The sequence below is a fragment of the Rhipicephalus microplus genome, chromosome 5 (assembly GCF_043290135.1).
Source record: "Rhipicephalus microplus isolate Deutch F79 chromosome 5, USDA_Rmic, whole genome shotgun sequence".
Taxonomy (NCBI): Eukaryota; Metazoa; Arthropoda; class Arachnida; order Ixodida; family Ixodidae; genus Rhipicephalus; species Rhipicephalus microplus.
Window position 1 is genome coordinate 137,861,851 of NC_134704.1, and position 27,513 is coordinate 137,889,363.

Here is a 27,513-nt window from a genome sequence, read left to right on the forward strand (position 1 = left end):
TTTTTGCAATGCATTTCATAAACGGCCTCAATAGAACTGATAATTCGCAACACAGCATGACATTAGTATCCGTCTGACAATCAAGACTAACCTACTCTAGAAGTCAGTCGTTCCGGCTCGTATCGCAGAAAGCCGCACGTCCCTGGCAGCATTTATCCGCTGCAACGCCCGATCTCGGTGTTTTTAGCCTCTGATTCGCGTAGTCGAAGGTTAAAATATAACCACTCATGGGCAAGTTATGATGTAAACTACATTTTATTGATTAATAAACCATAACTGAATACCTATGATCTTCACAGCGACCATGGCACATGAAGTACGGCCCTAAGCCTAATGGTCGTTTAGGCTAGAGTGAACTGTTGTGGTTGTCGTACGCGGAAAGTAAACGAGGAGGAGATAAATTACTCCCAAACTATCAAGGGACAAAATCTACAGTGTTCAGTGGGCAGTTCAGATGGACGCTGTTTTCTACATAGGTGTGAACAACCACATAGCGAGACACTGGATTTCCCCCCGCCGCGGTGGTCTAGTGGCTATGGTACTCGGCTGCAGACCCGCAGGTCGCGGGCTCGAATCCCGGCGGCGGCGGCTGCATATCTGATGGAGGCGGAAATTTTGTAGGTCCGTGTACTCAGATTTGGGTGCACGTTAAAGAACCCCAGGCCCGTGGGCCCGTGGGCTCAGTGTTGGGTGCACGGTAAAGAACCCCATGTGGTCGAAATTCCCTGAGCCCTCCACTACGGCGTCTCTGATAATCGTATGGTGGTTTTGGGACGTTAAACCCCACATATCAATCAATCAAACACTAGATTGCCCTAACACATTCGCAGCTATACGCTCACAAACTTTGCGGCAAAACATGCCTGATTATTGTGATCAAAGGCAACCAGCAAAAAATAAGCTAACAATCACCTGTTAGTTTGGCGCTGGCATGAAGAGAGGACACACCGCGTATGTAAGCGACAAAATCAAAATATTGGTGACCTGAAACATTTTTAAGATGAAGGAAAATTTCTTTATTCTCGTCTTTCAGGTGTGGTGTAGTGGGTAGCGGTCAGGCTCAAGATGTACGTGTGATGTGCTGAAGTAGTGAGTTTTATTTGGCTCCCCACTTTTTTTCATTTTTTTGCTTTTTTTCGCTGCGCGCGTGTTTCAGCCTTACTTACGATGTGCGCATGACCAAAATTAAAAAAAAAACTTTAAAACCAGATTTCGGCCGATAGTGGGTGTCCCAGTGTGCAGTGCCAGCGTGCCTCGTGTGGCGTGACAGTGTCCCAGTGTCAGCGCTGCACTGGTCCAGTAATCAGGTATGGCCCTGGACCAGTGCCACTAGCTTTTGCGATAGGGATGTCTTCGCATCTTGCCAATTTCATTGCATTTCGTATCTTTGCCAGATGCCTATAGTATTTGGCTATTGCCTATCGCATTTCGTGTCTTTGGATTAGCGTGTGAGATGCAGAAGAAGTCTGCCTAGTCAGAATGTCTTCTATAGTGATGCTGTCACTTATGGGTCGACAACCTTTTTGTGTCCACAAACAAAAAAGCTGCGCAGTGTTGGAGTCCCAGACGACACTAACTTTCTCATTGACTGTCGAGGTCGATTTTCGTGGCAGCATTTTTAAAAACACAACTTTGTCGCAGAGAGGAAAATGAGGCTACTAATTTCCGAATGCTTTCTTTTAGCTTTCGCATTTTTTAATATAGAGAGTAGATAATAGGCGCACAGTCATCATACCGAAACTGTTTAGTATCCCTAGCCCACCCTTTATCCTAAACGCTTGTGGAGCAATAAAATGAAAACTTAGATGCGGTCACTGACTTTGTCGAGGTCAAAAAACACAGGGACGTTTTGCGATTCATACGGAGTCCCTAAAACAAAGAGATGACTCAGGACCCATACAGGTGTGATGAGATGTGCGTGCGAAAGCCTCTCAGTCCTCCACTGTGTGTTCTGTGGGGATGGACAAACAATGAGAACACTGGCGCATGAAAAAGAATGTGTAATCGTGGTTAGCTTGGCATGCGTGGAAGAACAAGAAGAGTGGCGTGCATACACGAGGCCAGGTGAAGAGGGTAGAGTGCCATGCAGTTGGCAAGGTGGTGGTCGTGCAGGCGGAAGCAAAAGGAAGGCGGTTCGCCAGCATCACGGTCGTAGTGGTCTGCCCCGAGAGCCTGGTCAAGGTAATAAGTTGTAGTGGCATTCTTCACTTGACCTCAAGCTTCGACGGTTCGCGGAGCCAACGGGAAGCTACCGCAACCACCAGGTCCACCATTGAACGTAAGCCTGAGGGCTTAGCTGCAGGAGGACGCTGATCCACGCGTCCGAGTAGAAGGCTGCACGGCTTCGTCAGCCCTGTCTTTGGCACATACCTTATCCGCCATGCCTACATTTGAGCGTAGCCCTGCTCTTTGCCAAATCTCTGTAGTCCCGACATTCCCACATTACACTTTCTCTATGTAGACGAGCCCAAAACAAACTTCATGCATTCACCGGCGACACGCTCTTGTGGTAGGACTCAGCTTGCGCGTTGTTTTTCAAGGTTTTCGCCGTGTTGTATTTCATTGTGTTCCTGTATAACATCCTTGTTGTGTGTCTATTTTTGTGCGTTATTTTCCTACAGCCAGGCGAACAGAACCTCATTACAAGCACTTCCTAGTTTACACAAAGAAACCGTATGGGTCTCGAACCCCCTCTGTGTTTCTTCAGCTTGACTGAGTTCGTCAACGCATCTACATCCTTATGATAATGCCTGAGCATACGAACGTTTAGTGCACTCTTGACTGCATATGAAACAGAAATATATGGGTGATGTATGTACCTTTCTAGAGGTACCTTATAGATGACTGGATTAAGCTCCAACTTTCAGACCACATAGGCCTGCATAACCCCCCAAAATTATTTTCAGTTGTATTAAAGCGGTAATGTTAGACTTTTGGTTTCGGAAACGGAGCGAAATGTGTATTGACCGACGTTGCGGAATTGGCTGGCTGACTGCGTGAAACTTAAGCCAGCGTGGGCCTTCGCATAGGTGTGATGATCTGTATATCATTTACGCTACTCAACAATGAAATGCGAAAAGGCTGTATTTGTCAGAAAATTACTGCAACACGCACATGCCTGAGCACATCCGCAAGTCTGTTGGAGGTAAGATCAAAAACTATATTATTTTCTCCTGCCTTGGCCACCTCTCGCATAACACGCCGAGGGTCCACCTTTTCGTCAAGTGGCCGCAGTGAAACTATTGAAGGCTGGCCACCAGGCCTGTGCAGCTGCAGTAGCCCACGAAGTCGAACCAGCGCTGCAAGTAAAGGAAGGTGGATGCATTGCAATATATTGCGCGCAGAGATGATTCTCAATACATAATTTGGCAATGAAAAGGAGAAGTGGTACCTTCGGCCTACTGTTGTGTTCCGCCTTTTTATGCAACAAAAATGGAGATCGATTGCACTTACGTGCGATCGAAGTGAATATCCTCAGCTATAATAAGGTAGGTTTTTCGTTCCCGTGGCCAAGATCGAATTCTACAGTCGAAACTAGACCGCAGAAGGTTTCGCACACAATTCACTTGCGATATTTTCAGAAAATTCTTAGTCTGTACGTTTCAATGCACTGATAATGATGCAAAAATGGCCCCTTCTAAAACTTGATCAGCATGACGTAGCTTTTGATTTTAAATGAAACTTTCTTTTACGACAAGGTATGTCACCGCAATAACAATACTTCTACCTGTTGTTTAGGCATTGCAATGGGGGTCTTCAAGCAGCACATTTTGAAAAATATCATCCTCACGATAGACGATTCTAACGTAAATGTACACAGCTTAACACTACTACAGAACTTCTTAGATCAGTGTATTCACTTGAGCAAGAGTACTACAGCCAGGTAGGCGTTTTACGAAGGACTTTTCAGTCAATGTTCGTTGGAAGTCAGCTATTTCATTGGTGTTATCTTACGACTTTCAAGAAAGACTCATTTAAGTATGCCAGATTTAGCTTCTATATCTTTAATGGTGTAATGCTGAGCAGGATGGTCGTCAAGGAGATGATAATAATATTGCTGTTTTTATTTTTTGTCACAATAGCAACCCAACACCAAGTGGACCTTCCGAACCAAGTGCTGCCACTCTGTCTCTTCATGTCATGTGCTTAGTACATACTGACAAGGAAGTGCAGATATTGAAGGTACATACGTCTCCTCTTTCATTGATTAAAAAGCAAAGACAGTAAGAACTGCACTGCTTCTGCATAAATCAGTATGGAGAGAAGTCTTGAAAATACCGGGTTAGTGTTCTGATACGAAGGCATAACCAATTATTCGTGTACAAAAGTGCAATAACTCGCAATTTTTTAATAATATTACCTACGGTGTAATATGCCAGCCCCACGATATATTGAGAGGCGCCGGAAGTTTTGTTCAGAAGGTGTCCTTTAGCGTGCACTCTCATCGGACAGCACACAGGTATTTAGCATTTCACTTATACTGAAAGCCATGATTCATCCCACGGTCAACAACTGAGCACCCTAACCACTTCACGAGCGTGGCGGATACATACCACTTTCTATCGGATAGAGCGCTGTAAGATAAAAAATATCTGAGTTTGCGCACGGCTCTCAATGAAATGCACTGCTGGAAGAAGAACAGCATGTTTGACAATACTTGAAGTAACACTCGAAGTAGCCGCACTTCAGGCAATGACAGTTGAGGTAACAGCAAAGTTTTGCTTACCATCTGGTTTCTCGTAGATGACGGTAAAATGTTTCCAGCCTTGAGCCTTAACGAGGTCACACAGAGCACGACCAAGCTCCTCAGCAGGCGGTGTCATGGTCAATGACAGCGTATCTATTGGCAAGGCACGCTCGTGTCCTTCTTGTCTGTGCAAGTACACGTGTGGCACCTGATGCCTGGCGCATGCATGCCGCACTAGTAGCGCAGTCTCCGCTTCCTGGGAACCAAGCACTGCCAAGACGCCCTGCTCCAGAAGGCCGCACACTGTTCCGAAAAATCAAACGTTTACATAATCCACGTTATACTATAAACGACTATTGTAGCTTAGAAAGCGCACAAATGCGGCCGTCCTATAAATATAGGAAAGCAAAATTAGGGAAAAAGTATAAATGGACTTTCTCTAAGGAAGAACGATCTTGGGATTTTTTAAAAAATTTATCCGGGACATTAGTTGACAAAAGGATAAATTTGGAAATTCCTTCAGTTCTTTCTGCGAACTCATTTTTGCACCACTTATGATTTGTGTGCACTCTGACATCACGCTGTGTGACAGGTAACTAATAGAGGTATAATTATAGATTTTACACACAGTATGGCACGAAGCAAACTTGATGTCCACAAAAAACAAATTCCGAAAATTTCCGGTCGTCTCGCTAACGATCCAGCATGACATAGAGAAAGCTTGTCGAGCAGCACGTATTCTGAGAGCGCTGCATGTTACCGTTGGATTGTGTGCACACACTTAGCATGCATTCGTCACTCATCACTGCCCTTAATATCTATGGTAGTCCATAAAATCGAGCAACTTTGACACATTGAAATCTACACACTGCTAATCAGAACTGTTCATTGGCGGGTCTCTGTTATCATTCAAATTGTGCTTGTCTGAGACAAAGTGTTGGGATCACCTGTCTTTGTTGGCGCTCCATTGGCGTCTCTCTCCAAAAAACTAGAACCTTACCTCGTATTCGCTTTATTTTAGCACCCCCCTTCATCTCTTGTAGATACGTGCCTAAAGGCCGGCATTGTCGTTTCGCTATCCCTTCGCTGGCAGCACAAACAAATTTGTCCTTACATGGCTCTGTTCTGAGGCGACTAGTTGGTGCTTGCTAAAAATCATGATGTAGCACCGAAATAAAAAACAGGCATACAAATTTTGTGTGGTACTGTATGCCCGTTTCGTCGTCTTGTGCTGCATCATGTATATTAGCCCTTCGACGACGTGCATGTTCACGGGCAGTACACTGGCACCTTCCTCCGAATCCATGGCAGCAAATAATATCTTCAGTTATGATGCTGTGGCGCTCTCTCTCGGGCTATTTTGCTATTTTGACTTGACTTGTAGTGCTCCCTTCTGAATTGATTTTTGGGGTCGTTGGTTAGGTGGTGGTCGGTAGAGCGCAGTCACATGCTTGACTTCAATAGGCAAAAATGGCTGCGTCAAATATTGTTCAAGAGAGAGAGAAATAAATAAAAGGAGACAGGGTGGTTAACCTAGGCGAACTGATTTGCTACCCTGTACGGGGGTGGTGAAAAGGGTCGGAAAGAGGATGGAAATAGGGAGATAAAAAATTATTTAGAAAAAAAAACACATGCGCCACAATCAGGGAGTTCCGATCACAGTGTTTGGACAGGCCGGTTGAACGCAAGAAGCGCAGGAGCGCCTTCACAGCCTTCTTCTGCGACATAAAGTCTTGTCGGCAGTGCAGGATTCTTTCTTCCGAAAGAGGCTGGTTGTCCAGTTCATCTAGTGCATTGCAGAGTGACTGTCTCTGCGAGCAGTATTGTGGGCATTCACACAGAATGTGCCAAGTTGTTTCATCACTGCCACAATGCTCGCATGCAGCAGTGTCGGTCATTCCTATGCGGAACGCGTACGCATTGGTAAATGCGACGCCCAACCATAATCTGCACAGCATAGTAGCGTCTCGTTGGCGTAATTCCGGAGGAATTCGAAGACTAAGAGTTGGGTCCAAAGTACCTAACCGTGCATAGATGAAATGTGACTCGTTCCATTGTGACGAGGTGCGCTTGCGAGCAAGCATGCGGAGTTTCCGTGCAGCGTCAGTTCTGGAAAGCGGAATTGATATTTCATCGCTTTCAGTATGGGCAGAACGGGCAGCTCAATCGGCCCGTTCATTGCCAATTATTCCACAATGACTTGGGAGCCATTGAAAAGCTATTTCATGTCCTTCCTCAATGAGTTGGTGAGTGTTTTCTGCAGTCTTAAATACCAGCTGTTCGTACGGGCCGTGGCGTAAAGGTGATAGAAGGGATTGCAGTGCCACCTTTGAGTCACTAAAAATTATCCATTTTTGTGGCTGTTGGTCATTGATGCATTGCAATGCGGCACGAAGAGCTGTGAGCTCTGCTCTCGTTGAAATATTGTTCAATATTGTTGCTTCTGTCACGAGGTGACGCGTTCTGAAATCTCAGTCCCCGAGAGAAATTCACTAATGGGTCTTTGGTGGACGCCACATGGTTTCTCTTTCGGTACATTGAGCGTGCCGCCAAGCGATGGCGAGGTACGGCAGGCCGCTACGCTCAAGTGACACGCACTTCGGATTCATTTTGAAATTGCTTAGAATACTATTTGTAAACGCCTATTGTCTCTTAGATCTCAATATTATTGTGTCGAAACACGGAAAAAGGAGGCCTTACGCATAAACTTCTTTCCCTTATTCATTACCGAGGGTCTCATACTGGCAGACTTGGTGCCTTAAGTTGTATACGAGGGACTATTGGTCAGGTGCCAGCTCGTAATTAGTTCCCATGCTACGTGATGCCACTTAGGGTCATAAAGAGTGTGCCGCACTCGCCGTCATGGCTACTGATGGCGCTGACTTACACTCTCACGTTTAAATTCAAATATATACCCAATGATGTGGTTGGGACGATAGCCACAGTGGTAGCTCAGTGGTAGGGCATCGAACGCGTTATTCAAAGGTCCCAGGTTTGGTTTCTGCCCATGGCAAGTTATCTTTTCACCCACTTTTCTTTCTTCACGTTTACATTACAATTTGGTCTAATGACTTTCCCTATACTTTCTTTGGCATTATTATCTGTTAGCTCAAAAAACCAAGTGTATTTGTGTGAGTGCTCGTTTTAATTGAATAAAATATGTGAGAACGCAAGTACTCCACCAGCCACCACAATCACTTTCGCTTTTTTTGTCGAAACATAGCACGAACTTACTAGACAGATTTAGTTGCTCAAGATTTTGACAGATTCAGCAGATTTCGACAGGTTCACCAGCCGTACGGACGCAGCCTGCCATTGCAAATAGGTCGCAGGCTCTGACCGTACGGGTGCTCAGGACGCCCAGCTACATCTGTCCAATAAAACAATTAGGCACCCGTTGGCACTCGACGTACCTAGGCAACACTCAGATAAATAATATATTCAGATATTAAGAAACTCTGGTTTCCTTCGTGCTTCATCACACGCATGAATGTTCCAACAGCTGCAAAAACTGATGCCTAATCAGTGAGCATAATCAGTTACGTTCAATGAGGAAGCATTCTGAAACAAATAACGGAGACTTCAGGAGTGACGCGCCGTTTGCGTAGTACCGATTGGAACCTGCAACTAAATTGAGGGGTCTTCTGAAGCCGTCGATGATTGCTGTCGTTGGTCACTATAGCGATGTTCAATTTAACTGAAGATATTGCGTAGGACAGAACCGTCATCGTACATGCGCGCTTATCCTGTCTTCGAAGATTGATTGGGTTGGCTGATTTTTTGGAAAGCTTTCCAAAGAGAAAGAACTTACCGAGCCCGTCTAGAAAATGGCCCACTTTTGCAGTTTCCTTCAAGGTTTTGGTTTCAGTTCATGCCATTCTGGAAAATTGAGTGAACGAGGCGTTTTTTTGCATTTTTCTTTATATGAAGTCTTCCTCAGCTGCATCAAAAACACTCAATATATCTGATTTTTTGCTTTATACTTTCTTGACTCTCGTTTTTACGTTTCTTTGTTATTGTTGTTCTTTTGTTTCCTCTGACCTTACACTGTAACGTCTGTAGCACATCTTTCCAAGTCAAAGCTCTCGACAGAAGACTCGCACTCTTTATCATCTCAGGCTTCTCCATTAGAGAAAGCTCAGCATCTCAAGATGGCACAGCGTCTCTCCTAAAGCCACGTTGCACACTTGTCACTCTGGTGCGAAATTTAGACGTTACAATGGGACGTAGTTATGAGGTTCTCCAGTGGCGATATATTTTTTCTACCACCAATTTCTACTTCTGAATGTACTTTGCCAAAATATCTTCAAGGGCATCGTGTCCCAGGTCACCTTTTGGGCGTTCCATACTGGCGAATCCCACCACTGCCACCAATTTAACGGCTGGTCAACACTCACAAACAATTTACACTTGAGACACTTTCTTAATGTGGCCGCCAAAAACACCAGCTTTGATGATGATAATGATGCCTTAACCATTGGTCAAACCCAATTACGGGGATTGGTCAAGTTTTGGCTGTGTGAATTGTTAGGCCTTTTAAGTAATAAATATTCCCACCATACACAAAAAAGAGCATACTTGAACATAAAATGAGTCCAATAAATTTTTCTGGTAATGAGACCATTGTAGTCTATATTTTGAATACCTTACACTCACCTCGTCCTCCCCTAATCTCCCACTAGCATTCACTTTTACCCGTAACAATATTAAGCAATCTACGTGTGTCTTGATAATGACAAAATTTTCGCCACAGATTGTATATCTTTGTTATTTTTATAAGTTGTCCTTAATCTGCCTCGAAATATTCGCCACACTGCCATAATGCTTTCTTAGCACCCACAATCTCGTCATACAGACAATCGATGGTATTTTCCCAAATACGTTTCCGCAGTTATCGCAATTGTTTCCAGAATATCTAAGGATTACAACAAATTGTAAGTGACAGTTACATATAATTGGCATCCTATGCATTATGAATAATACAACACAGAGGCGAAATATTTCTTGTTTCTTTTTTATACACCAGCTTATTGATGGCCAAAGCCTTTAAATGGACCCTAAAATCAAACAATAAATTATTTTATACTCATTATCTGTACAGGTAAAACTCCATTGGCATCAGTTTTACTGTCGTAAGCTACTTAGTAGAGAAGGTAATCAATGCTGAAGTTCCATAATTGAATCTCAGGCCTAAATTGCAGCGCATTATATAGAAATCAATTTTTCGTCTTTTTTTCTACGTTGGTTGCATGAATTTTGTTTGAAAACTTTCTATGCCAAATTCATGGCACCCACAGGTAACAAACAGCTTTCATTTTATTGGTTAGAGGCTACGTAGGCCCCAGTAACACAATCAGCAGGAGCAATAAAACTTCGAAAACAATCTCATGCATAGACAAAATCGGATGTATGCATTAAGGGACAAGGACGGCAATGTCATAGCCAATATGGAGAGGATAATTAAGGTTGCGGAGGAGTTCAACAGTAAAGAAGCCAAAACAACCAGAATAATATCGTAAGGAGCAACATTGATCCAGTGTTATTCGACATGCTACCAGTAACGACAGGGGAAGTAAGGAAAGCCCTAGAAAGAATGCAAAAATGCAAAACCGCTGCTGAGGGTAAGGTAACAAAGGGTCCACTGAGAGATAACGGAGAAAACATGTTAGGAAAACAGGCCACCTTGTATACGAAGTGTCTCTAGAGGGGAAGGGTACCAGAAGCTGGGAACAACCCCAACACCATTTCGATTCATCAAAAAAAAAAAAAAAACGTCAAGGGCTTAAAACTCTATAGGTCGATAAGCTTACTGCCCATTCTCTACAAACCATTCACGAAACATTAGCTAATATAATTAAAGCGGCATTACAGCTCAATCAACAAAAAGACCAAGCAGGACTTATTATAAGGTACTTAACGATCGACCATATTAGTACTATCAACCGGGTAATAGAGAAACACGCTGAATACAACGAACCCTTTTACATAGCTTTCACTGATCACGAGAAGGAGTTTCACTCACTCGAGCGCAAGAAGCACCCGGATTGCACCACCCACGACAAAAAATGATGACATCTCAGCTGCCGATGCCACAAGGCGTTCCAACCTTGCTCAGTCTCCACAAGAGTTCCGAGCAGTATTGTCAGTATCCATGTGTAGCCCACTCCGTGACCCACTCTGCCCGGAACGCAACAGTCAACCTCGCCCACCAGTGTTGTAGAATTTCACCGGACTGCTTTCTCGGCCTTAAAGATTTAGTGAGATTGTGGAACTCCATCAGTGCATGAAACAGTAAATTCGGGCATTATTATTTATAGTTTTTTGAATTTGTTGTGGTTTGTAGTTAGTGCCATTTTTCGGGGGGAGGGGGAATCATGTGACGTATTAAGGAATTTAAGGCATAGTAGGAGAATTCGAAAAGCTTTTTGGAATAAACCTGGCGTATATGACATCATAGCGTATACATATAGGTATATATATATATATATATATATATACATATATATATATATATATATATATATATATATATATATATATATATATATATATATATATATATATTGTAACGGATATAACAACCTCACAACCGGGACGTCCTATTTACAAGGTTTAATAAGGGCGAACTTGTGCCCAAAGCCAAAAGAACTACACAGTAGCTGGGAGAAAGCAGCGAACGCTCGTCGTCCTCTTCTTCTCCTCTTTTCTTTGCCGCTGCTCGGTAGCAGCTCGTGCACAGGCTGGGCCGGCTCGTGCCTTCCGGCGGGCTTCATGAGTCGTAGCGATGCCGTCAGCGTTCCTCTTTTAACAACGTCTGCGTTGTACTGCGCCTTAGCAATTCCTCGTGGCATTATCCCCCCTCTCAAGCGGCATCGCCCCGATGCTTGCGATGAGGCTGTTCAGTACTTTTTTTTTTTTTTTTTTTTTTGTGTGTACAAGTTTGTAAAAATGAGGTTGCAGTACGTCAAGGGATTGGGGTGGCTAGGTTTGGAATCGGTCGTAGTACGGTTTCATCCGTACAATGTGTACACGCTCCGTGGGATTGCGTCGCCTCGAATGCAGGTGGCCTGCAGGCTTGACTTCGTAGACGAGGTCATTGTGTCGCTGTACGATCTCGTAGGGGCCAAAATACCGGGAAATGAGTTTTTCGGAGAGGCCTCGTCGTCGTACTGGAGTCCATATCCACACTTTGTCGCCAACGTCATATCGCGTGTCAAGTCTTCCTCGGTTGTAGCGGTCGGCATCGATGCGGTGTTGGTGGCGTATCCGGTATCTTGCTAACTGGCGGGCTTCTTCCGCTCTTTGTAGAAAGTCGTCAAGATCGGGGGGGTAGTCATCTTGGTCTATTGGTAACATAGCATCCAGTGTTGTGGTAACAGCACGACCGTAAACTAGTTCAAATGGGGTGATTTTGGTGGTCTCTTGCACAGCCGTATTGTAGGCGAAAGTGACGTATGGTAAAATTTCGTCCCACTTTTTGTGCTCGACATCCACATACATGGATATCATGTCCGCTAGAGTTCTGTTAAGGCGTTCGGTCAGGCCATTGCATTGAGGATGATATGCAGTGGTTTTCCTATGAACAGTGTGAGTCATGTTGAGCAGGCACTTCAAAAGTTGCGCCGTGAAAGCCGTTCCGCGATCGGTGATTACAACCGTTGGAGCGCCATGTCGCAGGACTATTTTGTGTACGAAGAATTGGGCCACTTCTGCTGCCGTTCCTCGTTCCAAAGAGTCTGTTTCGGCGTATCTAGTTAAATAATCAGTGGCCACAACGATCCATTTCTTGCCGAGTAAAGATGTCGGGAAGGGTCCAAGGAGGTCCATTCCAACTTGGCGGAAAGGCGCTTTCGGTGGATCTATAGGTTGTAGAAGGCCCGCTGGTTTAGAACTTGGTGTTTTTCGTCTTTGGCACTCGCGGCATGTTTTGACGTAGTGTTGCACTGAAGCTAGTAGCTTGGGCCAATAATAATGGAGACTGATCCTTGCAAGCGTTCGCGTCACACCCAAATGTCCAGATGTGGGCTCATCGTGACACGCTCGAAGTATTTCTTGTCGCATAGTTGCTGGAACGACAAGCAGGAACTTTTCGCGGTTGGGCTTGAAGTTTCTCTTGTAGAGAACGTTTCCTCGGAGGCAGAACGATGCGAGGCTTCGAGAAAATATACGGGGTACTTGTACGTCAATTCCTTGCAGGTGTTCGATAAGCGGGAGTAATTCTTTGTCTGTACGTTGGAGTTCGGCTATTTGAGTGGTCTCGACAATTCCTACGAACGGAAAGTCGTCTTCTTCTGATGGTGGTGTGTCTGTAGGAGCCCGTGACAAACAGTCGGCATCGGTATGTTTTTTGCCAGATCGGTATACCACGGTTATATCGTATTCTTGCAGTCTGAGGCTCCACCTTGCTAGTCGTCCGGATGGTTCCTTTATGTTCGCCAGCCAGCAAAGCGCATGGTGATCGCTGACTGCCTTGAATGGTCTACCATATAGGTACGGCCGAAATTTACTGATGGCCCAGATGACGGCAAGGCATTCTTTTTCCGTGGCCGAATAGTTTGTCTCTGCTTTTGTTAGAGTCCGACTGGCATAAGCTATCACTTTTTCTTCACCTTTCTGCCACTGTATTAGAACACATCCAAGGCCGATGTTACTGGCATCTGTGTGTATTTCCGTGTCGGCTGTCTCATCAAAGTGAGAAAGAATCGGGGGGTTTTCTAACCTCTTTCTCAATTCGTTGAAGGCGCTTTGTTGCTCGTTTTGCCACTGGAAAGGCACATCTTCTTTCGTAAGTCTCGTTAAGGGTTCTGCGATCTTTGAAAAATTTCTCACAAATCGTCTATAGTACGCACATAGACCTAGAAATCTCCGTACTGACTTTTTGTCTGTTGGCACCGGAAACCTTGCGACGGCGGTCGTCTTATCAGGATCAGGGCGAACACCTTGGGCGCTGACGACATGCCCAAGAAAACGAAGCTCTTCGAAACCTAATCGGCACTTCTCTGGCTTGATTGTCAAATCTGCCGAACGGATTGCCTCTAACACTGACCGAAGGCGCTTGATGTGCTCCTCAAATGTAGCCGCGAAGATGACCACGTCGTCTAGGTACACTAGGCAACACTGCCACTTCAATCCGGAAAGCACAGTGTCCATCATGCGTTGGAACGTTGCCGGCGCACAACAGAGACCAAACGGGAGAGCCTTAAATTCGTAAAGTCCGTCCGGGGTAACAAAAGCAGTCTTTTCGCGATCACGTTCATCAACCTCGATTTGCCAGTATCCACTTTTCAGATCTAGTGATGAGAAGAACTTGGCACACCGAAGTCGATCTAACGTGTCGTCGATGCGTGGAAGGGGATATACATCCCGTTTAGTCACAGCATTCAGTTTCCTGTAGTCGACACAAAACCGTAGCGTGTTATCCTTCTTCTTGACAAGCACCACGGGAGATGACCACGGGCTGTTAGAAGGCTGGATAACATCATCTTCAAGCATTTCTCGTACCTGGTTCTTGATGACTTCCCTTTCCTTAGGGGAAACACGATACGGGTGCCGGCATACCGGCCTGGTTGTCTCGTCCGTTATGATCCTGTGTTTTGTAATGCTCGTGCGCCGTACCTTTGAACTGTTGGAGAAACAGCTGCCAAATTCCCGCACGAGGTCGTATAGCTGTTGACGTTGAATCTCTGAAAGATTAGGATTTACGTATATTGTGTCGCAGGCATCAGATGGAAGTTTCACATTCGGTGACGTCGTTTCAAGACTGCATATTTCTGTCACTTCACAGAACTCATGAAGAAACGCTATTGCCGTCCCTTTTGCGATGTGCTGGAATTCGTTACCGAAATTCGTCAAGAGGATGTCTGTGCACCCGTTTCGCAGCTGGATAATCCCTCGTGCCACACAAACGCCTCTTTTCAAGAAAACATCCACGTTGCTCTCCGCCACACCCTCGTAGTCGCTGAATGCATCATTATGCACGAGAACCATTATACTGCTCCGTGGCGGTACAGTCACATCATCGTCGACGACGCGCAGTGGAGTGGTACATCGTTCATCTGATCGTGCTACCTTTAAAGCTTGCTCCGTCGAAAAGGACACGCTCGACCTCTGTAAATTGATAATCGCACCATTAGCTTGTAGGAAATCCATTCCCAGTATCACTTCCCTCGAGCACACAGGTAGGACGACAAAGTCACCGACGTAAGTGAAGCCCCGTATCATGACCCTTGCGGTACATCGGCCGGAAGGGGTTATGAGGTGACCACCTGCAGTACGTACTTGAGGTCCACCCCATTCGGTCAGAACTTTCTTGAGTCGCTTCGCTAATTCGTAACTTATCACAGAATAATCCGCACCAGTATCGATCAAAGCATTGAGCTCTAGTCCGTCAATCACCAACGGCAAGTCTGAAGTAATTTTCTCTGTACTGCACTCCTTTACCTGGAAACAGTCGTCGTTATCAGGCTCGTACCGCAGTGGAGGATCTTCATATCCCAAGTCGCCAGCGGCCTCGCCTCCACAGGTCGCCCTCTTCAGTTTCCCGGATTTGGGCTAGGCGAACGCTGCCTAGACGTGCTTGGGAAGGGACGTGGGCTAGACGAGCGGTAGCGCATAGGGGATGGTGAGCGTGGTTGATGACGACGAGGCGGGTCAAATTCCCGACGTGAGCATAGGTATTCTTCAATCTCGGAAGGTCTTTCGCCGTTTCGCGGACACGGTGCATTGATGGCGAATCCCCTAAGACCAGCTTGACGATATCGGCAGAATCGGTACAGGTGGCCAGCCTCTCCACAGTGGAAACACAAGGGCCTACGTGTGGCATCTCGCCACACATCGCTCTTCCGTGGCATCATCTCTCTCACACGAGGTGGAGTGCGTGTTGCCTCTACGATTTCAGGCGGGCTGCGCATTGTCTGCACATAAGTACTTGGTGTCTCGATCGGCGAACAGTGCAGAGTAGGTCGCCTGAGCACCTCGGAGTACGTTACCGCCCGTCGTGTCGCTGGCACATCACTCCGCGGCTCCCGCATGGCCTGTCGAATTTCATCTCGGACAACTTCAGCAAGAGACAGCTCGGGGGTGACATCAGGTGACTGCAGTTTCCTTAATTCTTCCCTGACAACAGACCGGACGAGCTCGCGCAATGTGTCAAGATTATCCACGACGCCTGCTGAGTAGACTCCTGCGGATGCACCGGCTACGTCGCGGTTGTACTGTCGGGCTCTCTGCTGAAGCGTCGTTTCGATGGTTGTTGCTTCCGACCGAAACTCAGCAACAGTACGGGGCGGATTGCGGATGAGTCCCGCGAACAATTCTTGCTTTACCCCGTGCATGAGGTGGCGCACCTTCTTGTCTTCCGTCATGCCAGGATCAGCTCGCTTGAAAAGGCGGGACATGTCTTCGATGTACATCGCGACAGTTTCGTTCGTTCGTTGAATCCGTGTGCGGAGAGCTGCTTCCGCCCTTTCCCGGCGATCACTGTTGGCGAACGTACTCAGTAGCTGCCGCCGAAACTCTTGCCACGACGTCAGAGATGCCTCGTGGTTTTCGTACCACACTCGTGCAGAGTCTTCCAACGCAATGTAGACGTTACGCAGCTTGCCTTCCTCGTTCCACTGATTTAGATTTCCCACTCTCTCGAAATGCTCTAACCAGTCTTCGGCGTCCTCGTATGGGTCACCATGAAACACCTTTGGAATGACCGGTTGGCTTACGATGAGTTGTGCCGGCGTAACTTGGCTCGTCATGGTGGTGGCGGCGCTTGTCTCCGTCACCGATGCCCTTGATACAGAAGGGAGTGGCCCAAATTCTGGCAACTCTCCTCGGATACGGCGGCTGACTCGTTGGTGCACCGGTGTAAGCTCCACTGGTTGCGGCTGGTCAGTGCTTGGACTTCGCTCTTGCGTGGGGCTCGGAATCATGTACCCAGGCTCCTCCACCAGAAAATGTAACGGATATAACAACCTCACAACCGGGACGTCCTATTTACAAGGTTTAATAAGGGCGAACTTGTGCCCAAAGCCAAAAGAACTACACAGTAGCTGGGAGAAAGCAGCGAACGCTCGTCGTCCTCTTCTTCTCCTCTTTTCTTTGCCGCTGCTCGGTAGCAGCTCGTGCACAGGCTGGGCCGGCTCGTGCCTTCCGGCGGGCTTCATGAGTCGTAGCGATGCCGTCAGCGTTCCTCTTTTAACAACGTCTGCGTTGTACTGCGCCTTAGCAATTCCTCGTGGCATTATATATATATATATATATATATACGAAATAGATGATCAGAGTTTCTTCCGGCTAATAAAAGTTATAAACTTCGAGAATAGTGCAGTATAGGAAACAAAACAATAAAATATTTATTTATTCCTAACAGTTTCGGCTGGTGGACCAGCCTTCTTCGGAGGATGTAAGTGAAATGATACAAGTTCCCGTAGCAGAGGGTCACCCTCACAGTTTAAAGACCCTCCAAAAAAAGAGAGACAGAAAAAGACAAGCGGGCGAACGAGGTAGCAACAGACAACAAGAAGCAGAAGAAGGAGAGGAACTAGAAAGGAGCGACGGAGAGCCGCCGGAAACGAGCGGGTAATTCTGGCATTGTTATTGGGTATAGGTAAGACGCGCCGCCAGCGGAGGCGACCAAGAAAAACGGAAAAATGTGGAACATGTTGCCGCTTACTCGCATCCCACACATGGATCGAGTTTAAGTTATCTGGTAGATGAAAATTTATATAAACAACTCCCTTGTGATCCGACAGAGGAGTATGAAAGTACTATTAAGGCCTCACTAATATCATTACGTAAACGTGGGAAGATAACCTACCCTATGCTTAAAATGATGTCACCTGGCAAATTGTCTCCCGGGCGTTTCTATCTACTACCCAAAATTCACAAGACTAACAATCCCGGCCGACCCATAGTTTCTAGCAACGGTACTGCTACTGAAAAAATTTCTAGTTTCATTGACTCTCTGATTAGGCACATCCCACAATCATTCCCATCATACATCAAAGATACCAGCCACTTCCTTCGAGAAGTCTCAAAACTTGTGGTACCTCTAGATTGCTATTTGGTCACCATGGATGTCTCATCACTGTACACAAACATTCCCCACACCGAAGGAATCGCCGCCACAGTCACCGCCTATGGAAAAAGTAAATCGACGAGTGAATTCGACGAAAGCGCTTTAGAGGTGCTCCTAAATCTGGTACTTAAACATAATAACTTTGAATTCAACCAAAACTATTATCTGCAAGTAAAGGGAACTGCCATGGGAACCAAAATTGCCCCAAATTACGCAAATATTTTCATGGCCTCTTTAGAGATTCCTTTCCTCGAAAATTCTCCATTCAAACCTATATTTTACCGACGCTTCCTCGATGATATATTCTTCGTGTGGGCCGACAGTGAACATAATCTTTCCAAATTCATTTCCGGTTTCAACTCCGTGCATCCTTCGATAACATTCACGCACACGTATTCGCAGAAGAGTGTTCACTTTCTGGATGTCACTGTATCACTCAGTGGCACCACCACATCTACTTCCCTGTATAAAAAACCAACAGACCGCCAACAGTATCTGCATTTCCATAGCAGTCATCCCCATCACTGCAAAACAGGTGTTCCTTACTCTCAAGCCCACAGATACAGAAGAATTTGCTCTGAAATCACGCAATTTGACACCCACGCACAGGAATTGAGAACAGCCTTCTTGCGCCAAAAGTACCCGGAAAAAATAATTGACAATGCAATTGAGCGCGCTCGCTCTTTGGACCGAGAATCAACAATGTCAGAAAAAGGTGGGAATAAAGATGATATAACTTCAGGGGCAAATTTAATCCTCACATACTGCGCCGCCGCCCCTCGGGTGAATTCTATACTAAACCGCCACTTCAACATACTTAAACAGAGTAGTCGCCTCTCTGCCATTTTTCAGACTCCGCCCAAGGTGGTTTACCGAAGAAATAAAAACCTGAGAGACTTACTGGTCAGGGCGAAAACACACAAATCCGACCACCATCAGGGCTGTAGACCGTGCGGGAAACCTCGCTGCGGGGTGTGCACACACATGGTGACCACAGATACGGCCGAAGCCTCCTGTTCAGACTATGTGTACAAAATTAAAGACGACCTTAACTGTGACTCAGCCAATGTGGTATACAAAATTCGCTGTGAGGTGTGCAAACAGGAATATATTGGACACACGGAAACCGCGTTCCGTTAGCGTTTCAACAACCACAGGGCACACGTAAAGGGCCTCCCCAATTTGCCGTTCTCCAAACATATCAATCTTCCTGGTCACTCTTTCGAACGCGTAAGTGTCATACTCCTACAATCCAGCTTCCAGAACACACGGGAGTGCGAACAGCGGGAGTCATACTTTATAAAGAAATTCAGATCACTTACCCACGGAATCAACGAGAGCCCTGGGCGACTGACGTGTCTCCGCGACGTTTCGTGAAACACAGAAATTGAATTACTCAATTAATTTATTATACATACGTGAAGTCGCACACGCAAGTTGGTCAATATAACGAAACTAAACGAATTCGATGCTACGTGAACCAAACGGATTGTGTTAGTATTATTAGACTTTATTTTCATTTCTGAGTACTTTTTTAGTATTATTTATTTTTATATATTTTCATCCTTTGCAAGAATACCCATTTATTTATTTTCAGTATGACTGGTTGTACATTTTTCTGCAAGAGAGGGCAGGTGGAGGGAGGGGGAGAGGGCACATTAGCTTTCCAACGTGGCCATTATATTCCGAAAGCTGGAGCGGGTCGTATGCTTCTTGTGTGTGTGTGGCCCGATGCCACGGGCCAGCCGCCGAACCACGTGAACTTAAACTCGATCGATGTGTGGGATGCGAGTAAGCGGCAACATGTTCCACATTTTTCCGTTTTTCTTGGTCGCCTCCGCTGGCGGCGCGTCTTACCTATACCCAGTAACAATGCCAGAATTACCCGCTCATTCCCGGCGGCTCTCCGTCGCTCCTTTCTAGTTCCTCTCCTTCTTCTGCTTCTTGTTGTCTGTTGCTACCTCGTTCGCCCGCTTGTCTTTTTCTCTCTCTCTTTTTTTTGGAGGGTCTTTAAACTGTGAGGGTGACCCTCTGCTACGGGAACTTGTATCATTTCACTTACATCCTCCGAAGAAGGCTGGTCCACCAGCCGAAACTGTTAGGAATAAATAAATATTTTATTGTTTTGTTTCCTATACTGCACTATTCTCGAAGTTTATATATATATATATATATATTTATATATATATATATATATATATAAATATATATATATATATATATATATATATATATATATGTATGTATATATATATATATATATATATATATATATATATATATATATATATATATATATATATATATATATATATATATATATATATATATATATATGAGAGAGGGCAGTGAGGTTAACCAGGCACATGCCCGGTTTGCTACCCGACGCTGGGGGAGTGGGAAGGGGGGCATACAGATGAGGGGGAGAGGAAAGAGAAGAGAAAGAGAGAAAAAAAGGACTGTCAGTCAATGGGCTGACGCGTATGCAGCGGTGGCACTACACAAAAGTTGAAGGTAGTCACGTAGGTCTGTAGTCCTCAAAAAGCACAATGCAGCTTTGACTGCTTTTCGAGCCGACCGAAAGGCGAGGACGGTATTTCAGTAGCATCTGCATAGAGAGTGGCCGATCGTTCAATGGTCGCAATACGTCCAAAAGCTTCTGTCTTTCAAAGGCAAATCGAGGGCAATGACATATAAGATAGTCGATGTCTTCTTTGGTGCAGCAGACGTCGCATTTCGCATTGTTGATCAATCCTATGAGGGTTGTATATGCTTTTGTGATGGCAACCACCAACCAAAGGCGACAAAGAAGTGAAGCTTCACATCGACGAAGTCCGGATGAAGGTCGAAGTTCCAGTCGAGGGTTTATTTGGTAGAGTCTCGTATATCCTATGTTTGGGGTGTTCCACTCCAGCAGACACAGACTACGTGCCGGATGATGTAGTTGCTTCGCAGCGTCAGTCCTTGACAAATGAATTGGAAGGGTGTGCTCTTCTTGGTGCGATGTGTGAGCCACGTTGTCAGCGGAATCATTGCCACTAATTACACAATGGCCAGGTAGCCACTGAAACTTGACCTAGTGGCCTGTTTCTGTAACTTGTTAAAGAAGGTTGACATCCTTGTAAGTTAACCGTTCATGGCAACCTCGTCGAAGGACTGACTGCATGCTCTGTAGGGCCGAATTCGAGTCGGAAAAGCCAGCCCATTTACTCAGTCTCTGGGATTTGATGTACTCTAGGGCACCGCGCAAAGCCGCAAGTTCTGCCGCCGTTGATGTATTGACGTGTGACAGCTTAATTCGCAGAGTTATTTCTATAGCTGAAATCACCACCGCACCGCCACAACCAGACGCTGTGGTTGAACCATCGGTGTTTATGTGCGTGTGGTTATTGTACAACTTCTGCAGTAGGTGCAAGCTCAGTTGTTTAAGGGCTGACGAAGGCAATTTTTTTTTTGTATTCCTGGAATCGAAAGACATACTTGTGGAAGTGTCAGGGACCACGGAGGATACACCAGTTTCTCAGCAGGCGTAAAACCTGACGTAAAAGACGCAAGATGTGCACAGACAACTGCACTAAATTTCGTGTGGGGTTTCTCAGTAGAGAGGGTTGCCAAGTGGTGGGAAGGATTCGTAGCATGTTGCCTGAGGTGCGCACGCATCGTTTCGATGGTGATGTGCGTCATGATCGAGTAGTCCTGTGCAATGGCAATTGTTTAAGCTGTCCATGCGCAGCGGGGTAAACCAAGGCATATCCTGAGCACCTGGGCTTGAATATTTTTGATTGTGCGCAGGTTTGTTTTTACGTGTTAGACATAACAGGTAGGCTGTATCGCAGGAACGCAGTAAATATTACCTTGTACAGCTGTAACATAAACTCGACAGACATTCCCCAACTTTTCCCAGCAAGAAACCTAAACAGGTGACAAATGGCGGTGAGCCGCTTTTTCACATACTTTACGTGTGGGGTTCAAAACAGGTTTCAATCGATTACAACTCCCAAGAACCTGTGACTCCGGCTGCATGACACCGACTCCCCGTTAATTGATATGCCGTAAGTGGACATTGACTTTCTGGTGACTTTCCACTTGCAATTTTAAGCCTTTGTTTGCGTAGGTGGTGCAATGTCACTGATGCTGCCTTCTGAAGTCGAGCGTAAAGTTGAAGTCGAGTCTCACTAGATGTCTACACACAGATGTCATCAGCATAAATGGAAAGTCCTACACTGCTTGGTTGCTCGCCAACTAGTCCAATGAGTTTTAGGCTGAACAGCATCGGGCTTAGCATCCGCCCTGCGGGACTCTTTGGCTACAGTAGTACTAGAGTGTCGGGCCATTCTGTGTCTGCACGGGAAATGATCTATTCTGTAGGTAGCTCTGAACCCACATATATATCTTTCCACTGAGTCCCATTTCTAATGCGCTGTGAATGGCTTTGTGGGTGACATTGTCGTATGCCCCTATAAGGTCAAGAAACAGAGCAGCAGATAACCATTTGCAGGTCTTCTGGTGCTCTACATATGTCACGAAGTCAACTACATAAATCATCTCCACTTGAGCCCCACCTTTACACACTCTCTTCAAATCGCTCGAATAAAAAAAGCATTCTTTCAATTCGTCACGTGCACCTAACGCGTTGGAATACATGTGCTCACTGGTTCACGCGTTAACTATCCTTTTACAGCACTACATTATGATTCAATGTTAACGCTCTTTCTTTGTAGTAGTGCCACGCAGCGTTCCCGGTAGTAATATAGTTCTACTCTTTTGTCTATTTTTCAATCTTCGCAGAGCTAAGCCGAAGCTTTCACGCTTAGCGTTGCTAGAAGTACCTTCGGCGCCACTCCACCGTGCGGCTTTTCCCTACATCGTTAGCAAGTTGGCCGCGGTGAAAGAAATAAAAAATGAGTTACCTAAACAACAAGATGCTCGAGAAAAGAGTGAATATATGAAGCACCGTTTTTACGCTGCCCGCGCGAATGACCCGACTCCTTTTCTGGCTCCTCGTTGACACGAGTGTCATTCACCTCGCTTGATGGAGAGGCGCAGTGGAGAACCTAAATTACAGACCCCCCAGAAACAGGGCTAGCAAGACAAACAAACTTCGAACTGGAGGGCGGCCTGTCGACAAAAACCATTTGGCTACACACATACCGACAGCCGGCCTCACAATATGTCACCACAGACAACAATGGGGCCGTACCGGGCTTCTGATTTATTTCTCCCTGTCCACCTACAAATATATTTTATGTTGCACTAAGGCGAAAGCGCTGAAAAATTTGTTTACAACTTGTGAGTACGTTAGGAAGGAAGGAAGAACTGCTGTTACGGCAGTGAAGCTGACTTTAACGTTGACTTTCGTTTATCGCATGGAAAAAGTGAGCACTCAGAACTACATCTAATATAGTAGCCAGTACGCCCTCAGACACTACATCAAACTGAAATTGTCTAATATATACATAAGCGCGGTCTCTGCAACTGTGCTCATTTACTAGCAATTTTTATTCACAAGCTTTGGTTGCATGAAACCAAACACAGCAAAGCAAGTAGTGCACATAGTGATGAGTACGATATGTAGCGCTACTGCAATATACACGAGAGTATACCTTAACGTTTCTAAAATATAAATTGAAATATGTTGTAAATATATACCGAAAGCATCTATTGGAATGAAGGAAAGAACATTGTACTTAACATTGAGGTGCTAAGAGCATTGAATTATGTTGCTTTATAACTTTTACAGGAGGCGTCAAAACTAAGGCATTTACGTAGTCTAATTCTATGAAAGCGCTGTGGCAGTACCACTCGCACTGCAATAAATGTTTTATAAAAGCACAATAGAGTAAACAATGACTTCGCTTAGAACAATAAACTGTAACCTGAAAACTCTAATGTTACAAGTTTCACAATCCTGAATTCTTTAGTGACGAAAAAAATTAACGTTCAAGTTTCGTTTATAAATCTCGTGTCGAAATCTCCGTGCGTGAAGCCCCGAATTTAGAAATGTATTTTTTGTATTGTCGCAACACAAGCTCGATGAGATCTTCTGAAACTTCGCATGCTAGGTTTGGGGCGATGTATTTGCTTTTTATCGATTAGAAGCTACGCAGGAACCCAGTACATGTTTTGCAAATATATCACCTCACGGTGTATAGTGGGGGATTCCCGAGGCATCGCCTCTATCGTCTATGCTTTTCGCGCTTTTTCTTGCTTATGAAAGTCGCTTTGCATTATAAGTGGTGTTTCAGCCACTGTGTACTTTACTAGTACGCGAAAAATTGGTTATCTATTTAGGGCCTCTTTAGAGATTATTTGTTACCTAATTTAACCCACAGCACTTTGTTCTTGGTGCCGGAGAAATTGAACAATATTTTATAATAAAACGCCCTTTCACCTGTTCATTTTTGGGGACTTTTCATAAACACACGCTAAACAATGTTTCGGGGCCGCCACAACAGAACAGGCCCACGTATAAGTGTATATAGCCAAGATTGCTCTTTTCATTGTGATATTGTGTTTTACAGAGTAGCTGGTAAGCTTTTCGTTTTGTCATTTCGCAAAAACACGAAACGAACCCACACAAGTTATCTTATTTTTTTAATGTTCCACATTGCTTCTGAAACACGTGCGTTTGTTTGTTTTTTTTTTGGTATGAGACACAATAATTCTGATGGCTAGGAGAACCAATAGAAAAGGCTAGTCACAACAAAAAAGAAAATAAAAGGAACAGAAAGGAACCCTTGGCAAAAACATTTTCTTGAAGCAGTGGGATCCGAACATGCGTACCCATGACCCCAAGGAGAGTATCGTTAGCCATCTTTTATCCAGGCACGCCAGCAGAGAACAGCATGGCCTTGTATAAGTAGTACCGCAAGCTGTCGAGAAAGGAAACTGAGAGTGACGGGGAGAAATAGAAAAGGGCGAGCGAGAGTAAAGCATAGCGTTGAAGGAAAGAGATAAATAAAACGCAAGGGAGGGACCAGAATAAATGGCGAAAGATAGATGGGAAGATAAATAAAGATGAAGCAAGAAGAAGAAGAGAGAGAAAGAAAATATATTTAGGGACAACAAAAAATATATACAAAAAGATCCTGAAAGCACTAGAAAAATAGAGAAACAGTAAAAGTAGGGAGTTCAATAGAAGAATAAGAGTAAGAAGAAACACACAAGGCCATCAAGCTGTGCACTTCAATCCTGCTTAGCAACACTGTTGCGAAGCTGCCTAATCCTTTAAAAGGCGAAATCACTTGATGGCATATGGCAGTGGTCTTAAACTCACCTAAGCTAACGTGCCGTAGTTAAAAAAATTAGGCCTTTATATACAATGCTCCACTTTGTGAACAAGGTTGAAGCTACAGAAGAAAGGGGGCAGTGAACACCTAACACGGTAATTCTGAAAGGCGCATTTCATTAACTAAATGTGATGCGTTTCTGGTGGCTATTCGGCGTCAACATTAGAGTGGCGTTTCAACGATGATCTGTAGAGTTACCCGAATACGGACGCCAATTTTTATATTACATTTTTTTTCATGGTCATCTTTCAATACAAGGCTATGCATGAATTAATTCACAAAAAAAGAAAAAAACTGCTTCGGGCAAGTCTCATCTCTGCAGCTTACCCAAGCAAAGGGCTATTATCCGAAATAAGCCAGTAAATATTGCGACAACCCTTGAACAATAACACAATGTGTTTCTTGTGAAGCCACGGGTCACAACAATATACGCTGCGGGTTTCAAACCCTGCTTTATAGAGTGCGAATTTTGACCGTCACCGTCCCGCGATGACGGCATCTCGCAACCCGCTTTATCGAGTACGAGTGACAAAAAAAAAATCACCATCAAGAGTAGGCGACCCAAGTTGCAGAATTTTGTGGTGTCATTATGACGCCATCGCGGTCTCACAAAGACGTCAGACCACGCAACGTAAAATTAAGAAGTCATCATATCGCTTGATAGCTTGCCCTAGGTGGTCCAATGACGGAGGCAATGCCAAACTAGGAGGGGTGCTTTTAATCACGAAGGCACTGTAAAGTCACGTTAGGTGCAGAAGAGTTTCTAAGGGTGGCTGGGCAGCATAAATGTGCAAGCGAAGAGCAAAAGGAAGATTGGTTTCACGTTGCAGTCGTGTTAAGTGAATGTATTTAAGTTCTTTTAGGTCTTGTTTGTCATGTGAGATCAACTAGAGGTAATATTCTTAGGTGACCGTGAAATATTGTCGGGTGTAGAATACTGTCAGCAGCGACAACACATTGTCTGCATTCAACAAACATGACCGTGCAGATGAATGCTAGACAACTCCACAGTGAATCTGTTATAGAAACAATCAGCCAAACTCCCCGCCAAACTCAGATCACCTTGGTGCCCTCGTTGATATTACGTCAACGCTTTTGGCTCACTTATGTTGCCGCGTCCTCAACGTCTTGCTGAAAACTTTGTAAGTCTCAATTAATTTTGATTCTCAATATTAGCAATCGTGATCCACTTCATCTTTAAATTTGCAATTTCGACTTCTTATACATGGCCGGCCGTTAAGTAGGTGCACGCCTAAGCTTAGAAGACTTCTCACCTTTCTTGGAAGAGCGGAAGATGTCCTCTTGCTCTAGTCTCACGCCCGCCAGACTCAAGTGCGGGGTCCGTGGCCGAGCTTGAGTGCCATCGCTTTCTCCATGTTGGTGCAGATCTTCACGAACGTCACTTGCATTTATATTAGCCCGGTCCAGTGCTTGTGAAAGCTGCTTCGCTTCTTCTGATGACCACGACTGGTCGTACACGACACCTGAAAAACAGCGAGCGCAGTGTCTAATGTAAAACTGTGGCCACAAGCTCATACCTCTTCATGGTGGCGTACATATGCCACATATATAACGTATATAAAAACTTAACAAACACATCTAAAGAGCAGAGAGGAATAGCCAAATGTAAAAAAAGAACAGAGAGGTTAGTGTCACACTTGAGTCCTTCCCTACTGAGGAAGTAGGTATTAACAATATTACCAGAACTTACCTTGCCAAACATCTGACAAAAATATTAGGCACGCCGTAGTGAAGGGCACCGTAAATTTCAATCACCTGATGTTATTTAGCGTGCATTGACAGCGAACAGCACACGGAACTGTAGCACTTCACCTCCACCTGAATGCAGCCACCAAAGCAGGGATCAAACCCACAAGATTCGGCTCAGAATGCAATCACCACACCAGTAGTCTACTATGGCAGACTAGAGTGAATGTACAAGAATAGAACAAGAGTAAAGAAATATACACCATCTCCCGCTAAAGGGAACCATGTGCAGATGCGAAGCAGCGGGTGCTAATGGTTACACTGGCGATGTTGTTCACGCTGGAGCTCATGCCGTGTTGTGCAGAAGAAAAACCTGAGAAGACGCAAAGAATGCAGTTATGGACTGGTGTTTTCTACAAGTGCGTGCTAATCGATGCTAATGGACAATGAGAGACAAAAGAATCTAATCGGACACAGAAACCCACAGCCCGCTTTTAGTTAACGTGCACAGAACGAATTTTTGTTGAAAAACAACGCTCATCAGAAATTTAGCCCTTCGGGGTGGTCAGGGTCCAGTGCCTATATGCGTATGAGGTAGCCAGTGAACGACTGTGCAGCGCTAGCTGTCGATTTTTTCAGTCAAAAAGCGCGCTAGCACAAGATGCCTGCGTCGGCGTCGCCAGCGAGAGAAGGAGAGCATAGGAGAGGAGAGGAGACGCACACGCGTATTGGGCGTGTGGACGCCACGGAGAGAGATTCCT

At 45.1% G+C, this 27,513-nt stretch overlaps 1 protein-coding gene across 1 annotated transcript in view; it reads right to left on the minus strand.

Moving 5' to 3' along the window:
- Positions 1-27,513, minus strand: part of LOC142761731 (glutamate receptor ionotropic, kainate 3-like) — a 156,286-nt gene that overhangs the window by 74,826 nt on the left and 53,947 nt on the right. The window contains exons 2-4 of the mRNA XM_075895954.1: positions 26,320-26,529; positions 4,727-4,990; positions 3,115-3,299 (exon numbers count right to left, since the gene is read on the minus strand). Of these exons, the coding sequence (XP_075752069.1) occupies positions 3,115-3,299; positions 4,727-4,990; positions 26,320-26,529 (659 nt within the window). The remainder of the gene's footprint in view (positions 1-3,114; positions 3,300-4,726; positions 4,991-26,319; positions 26,530-27,513) is intronic.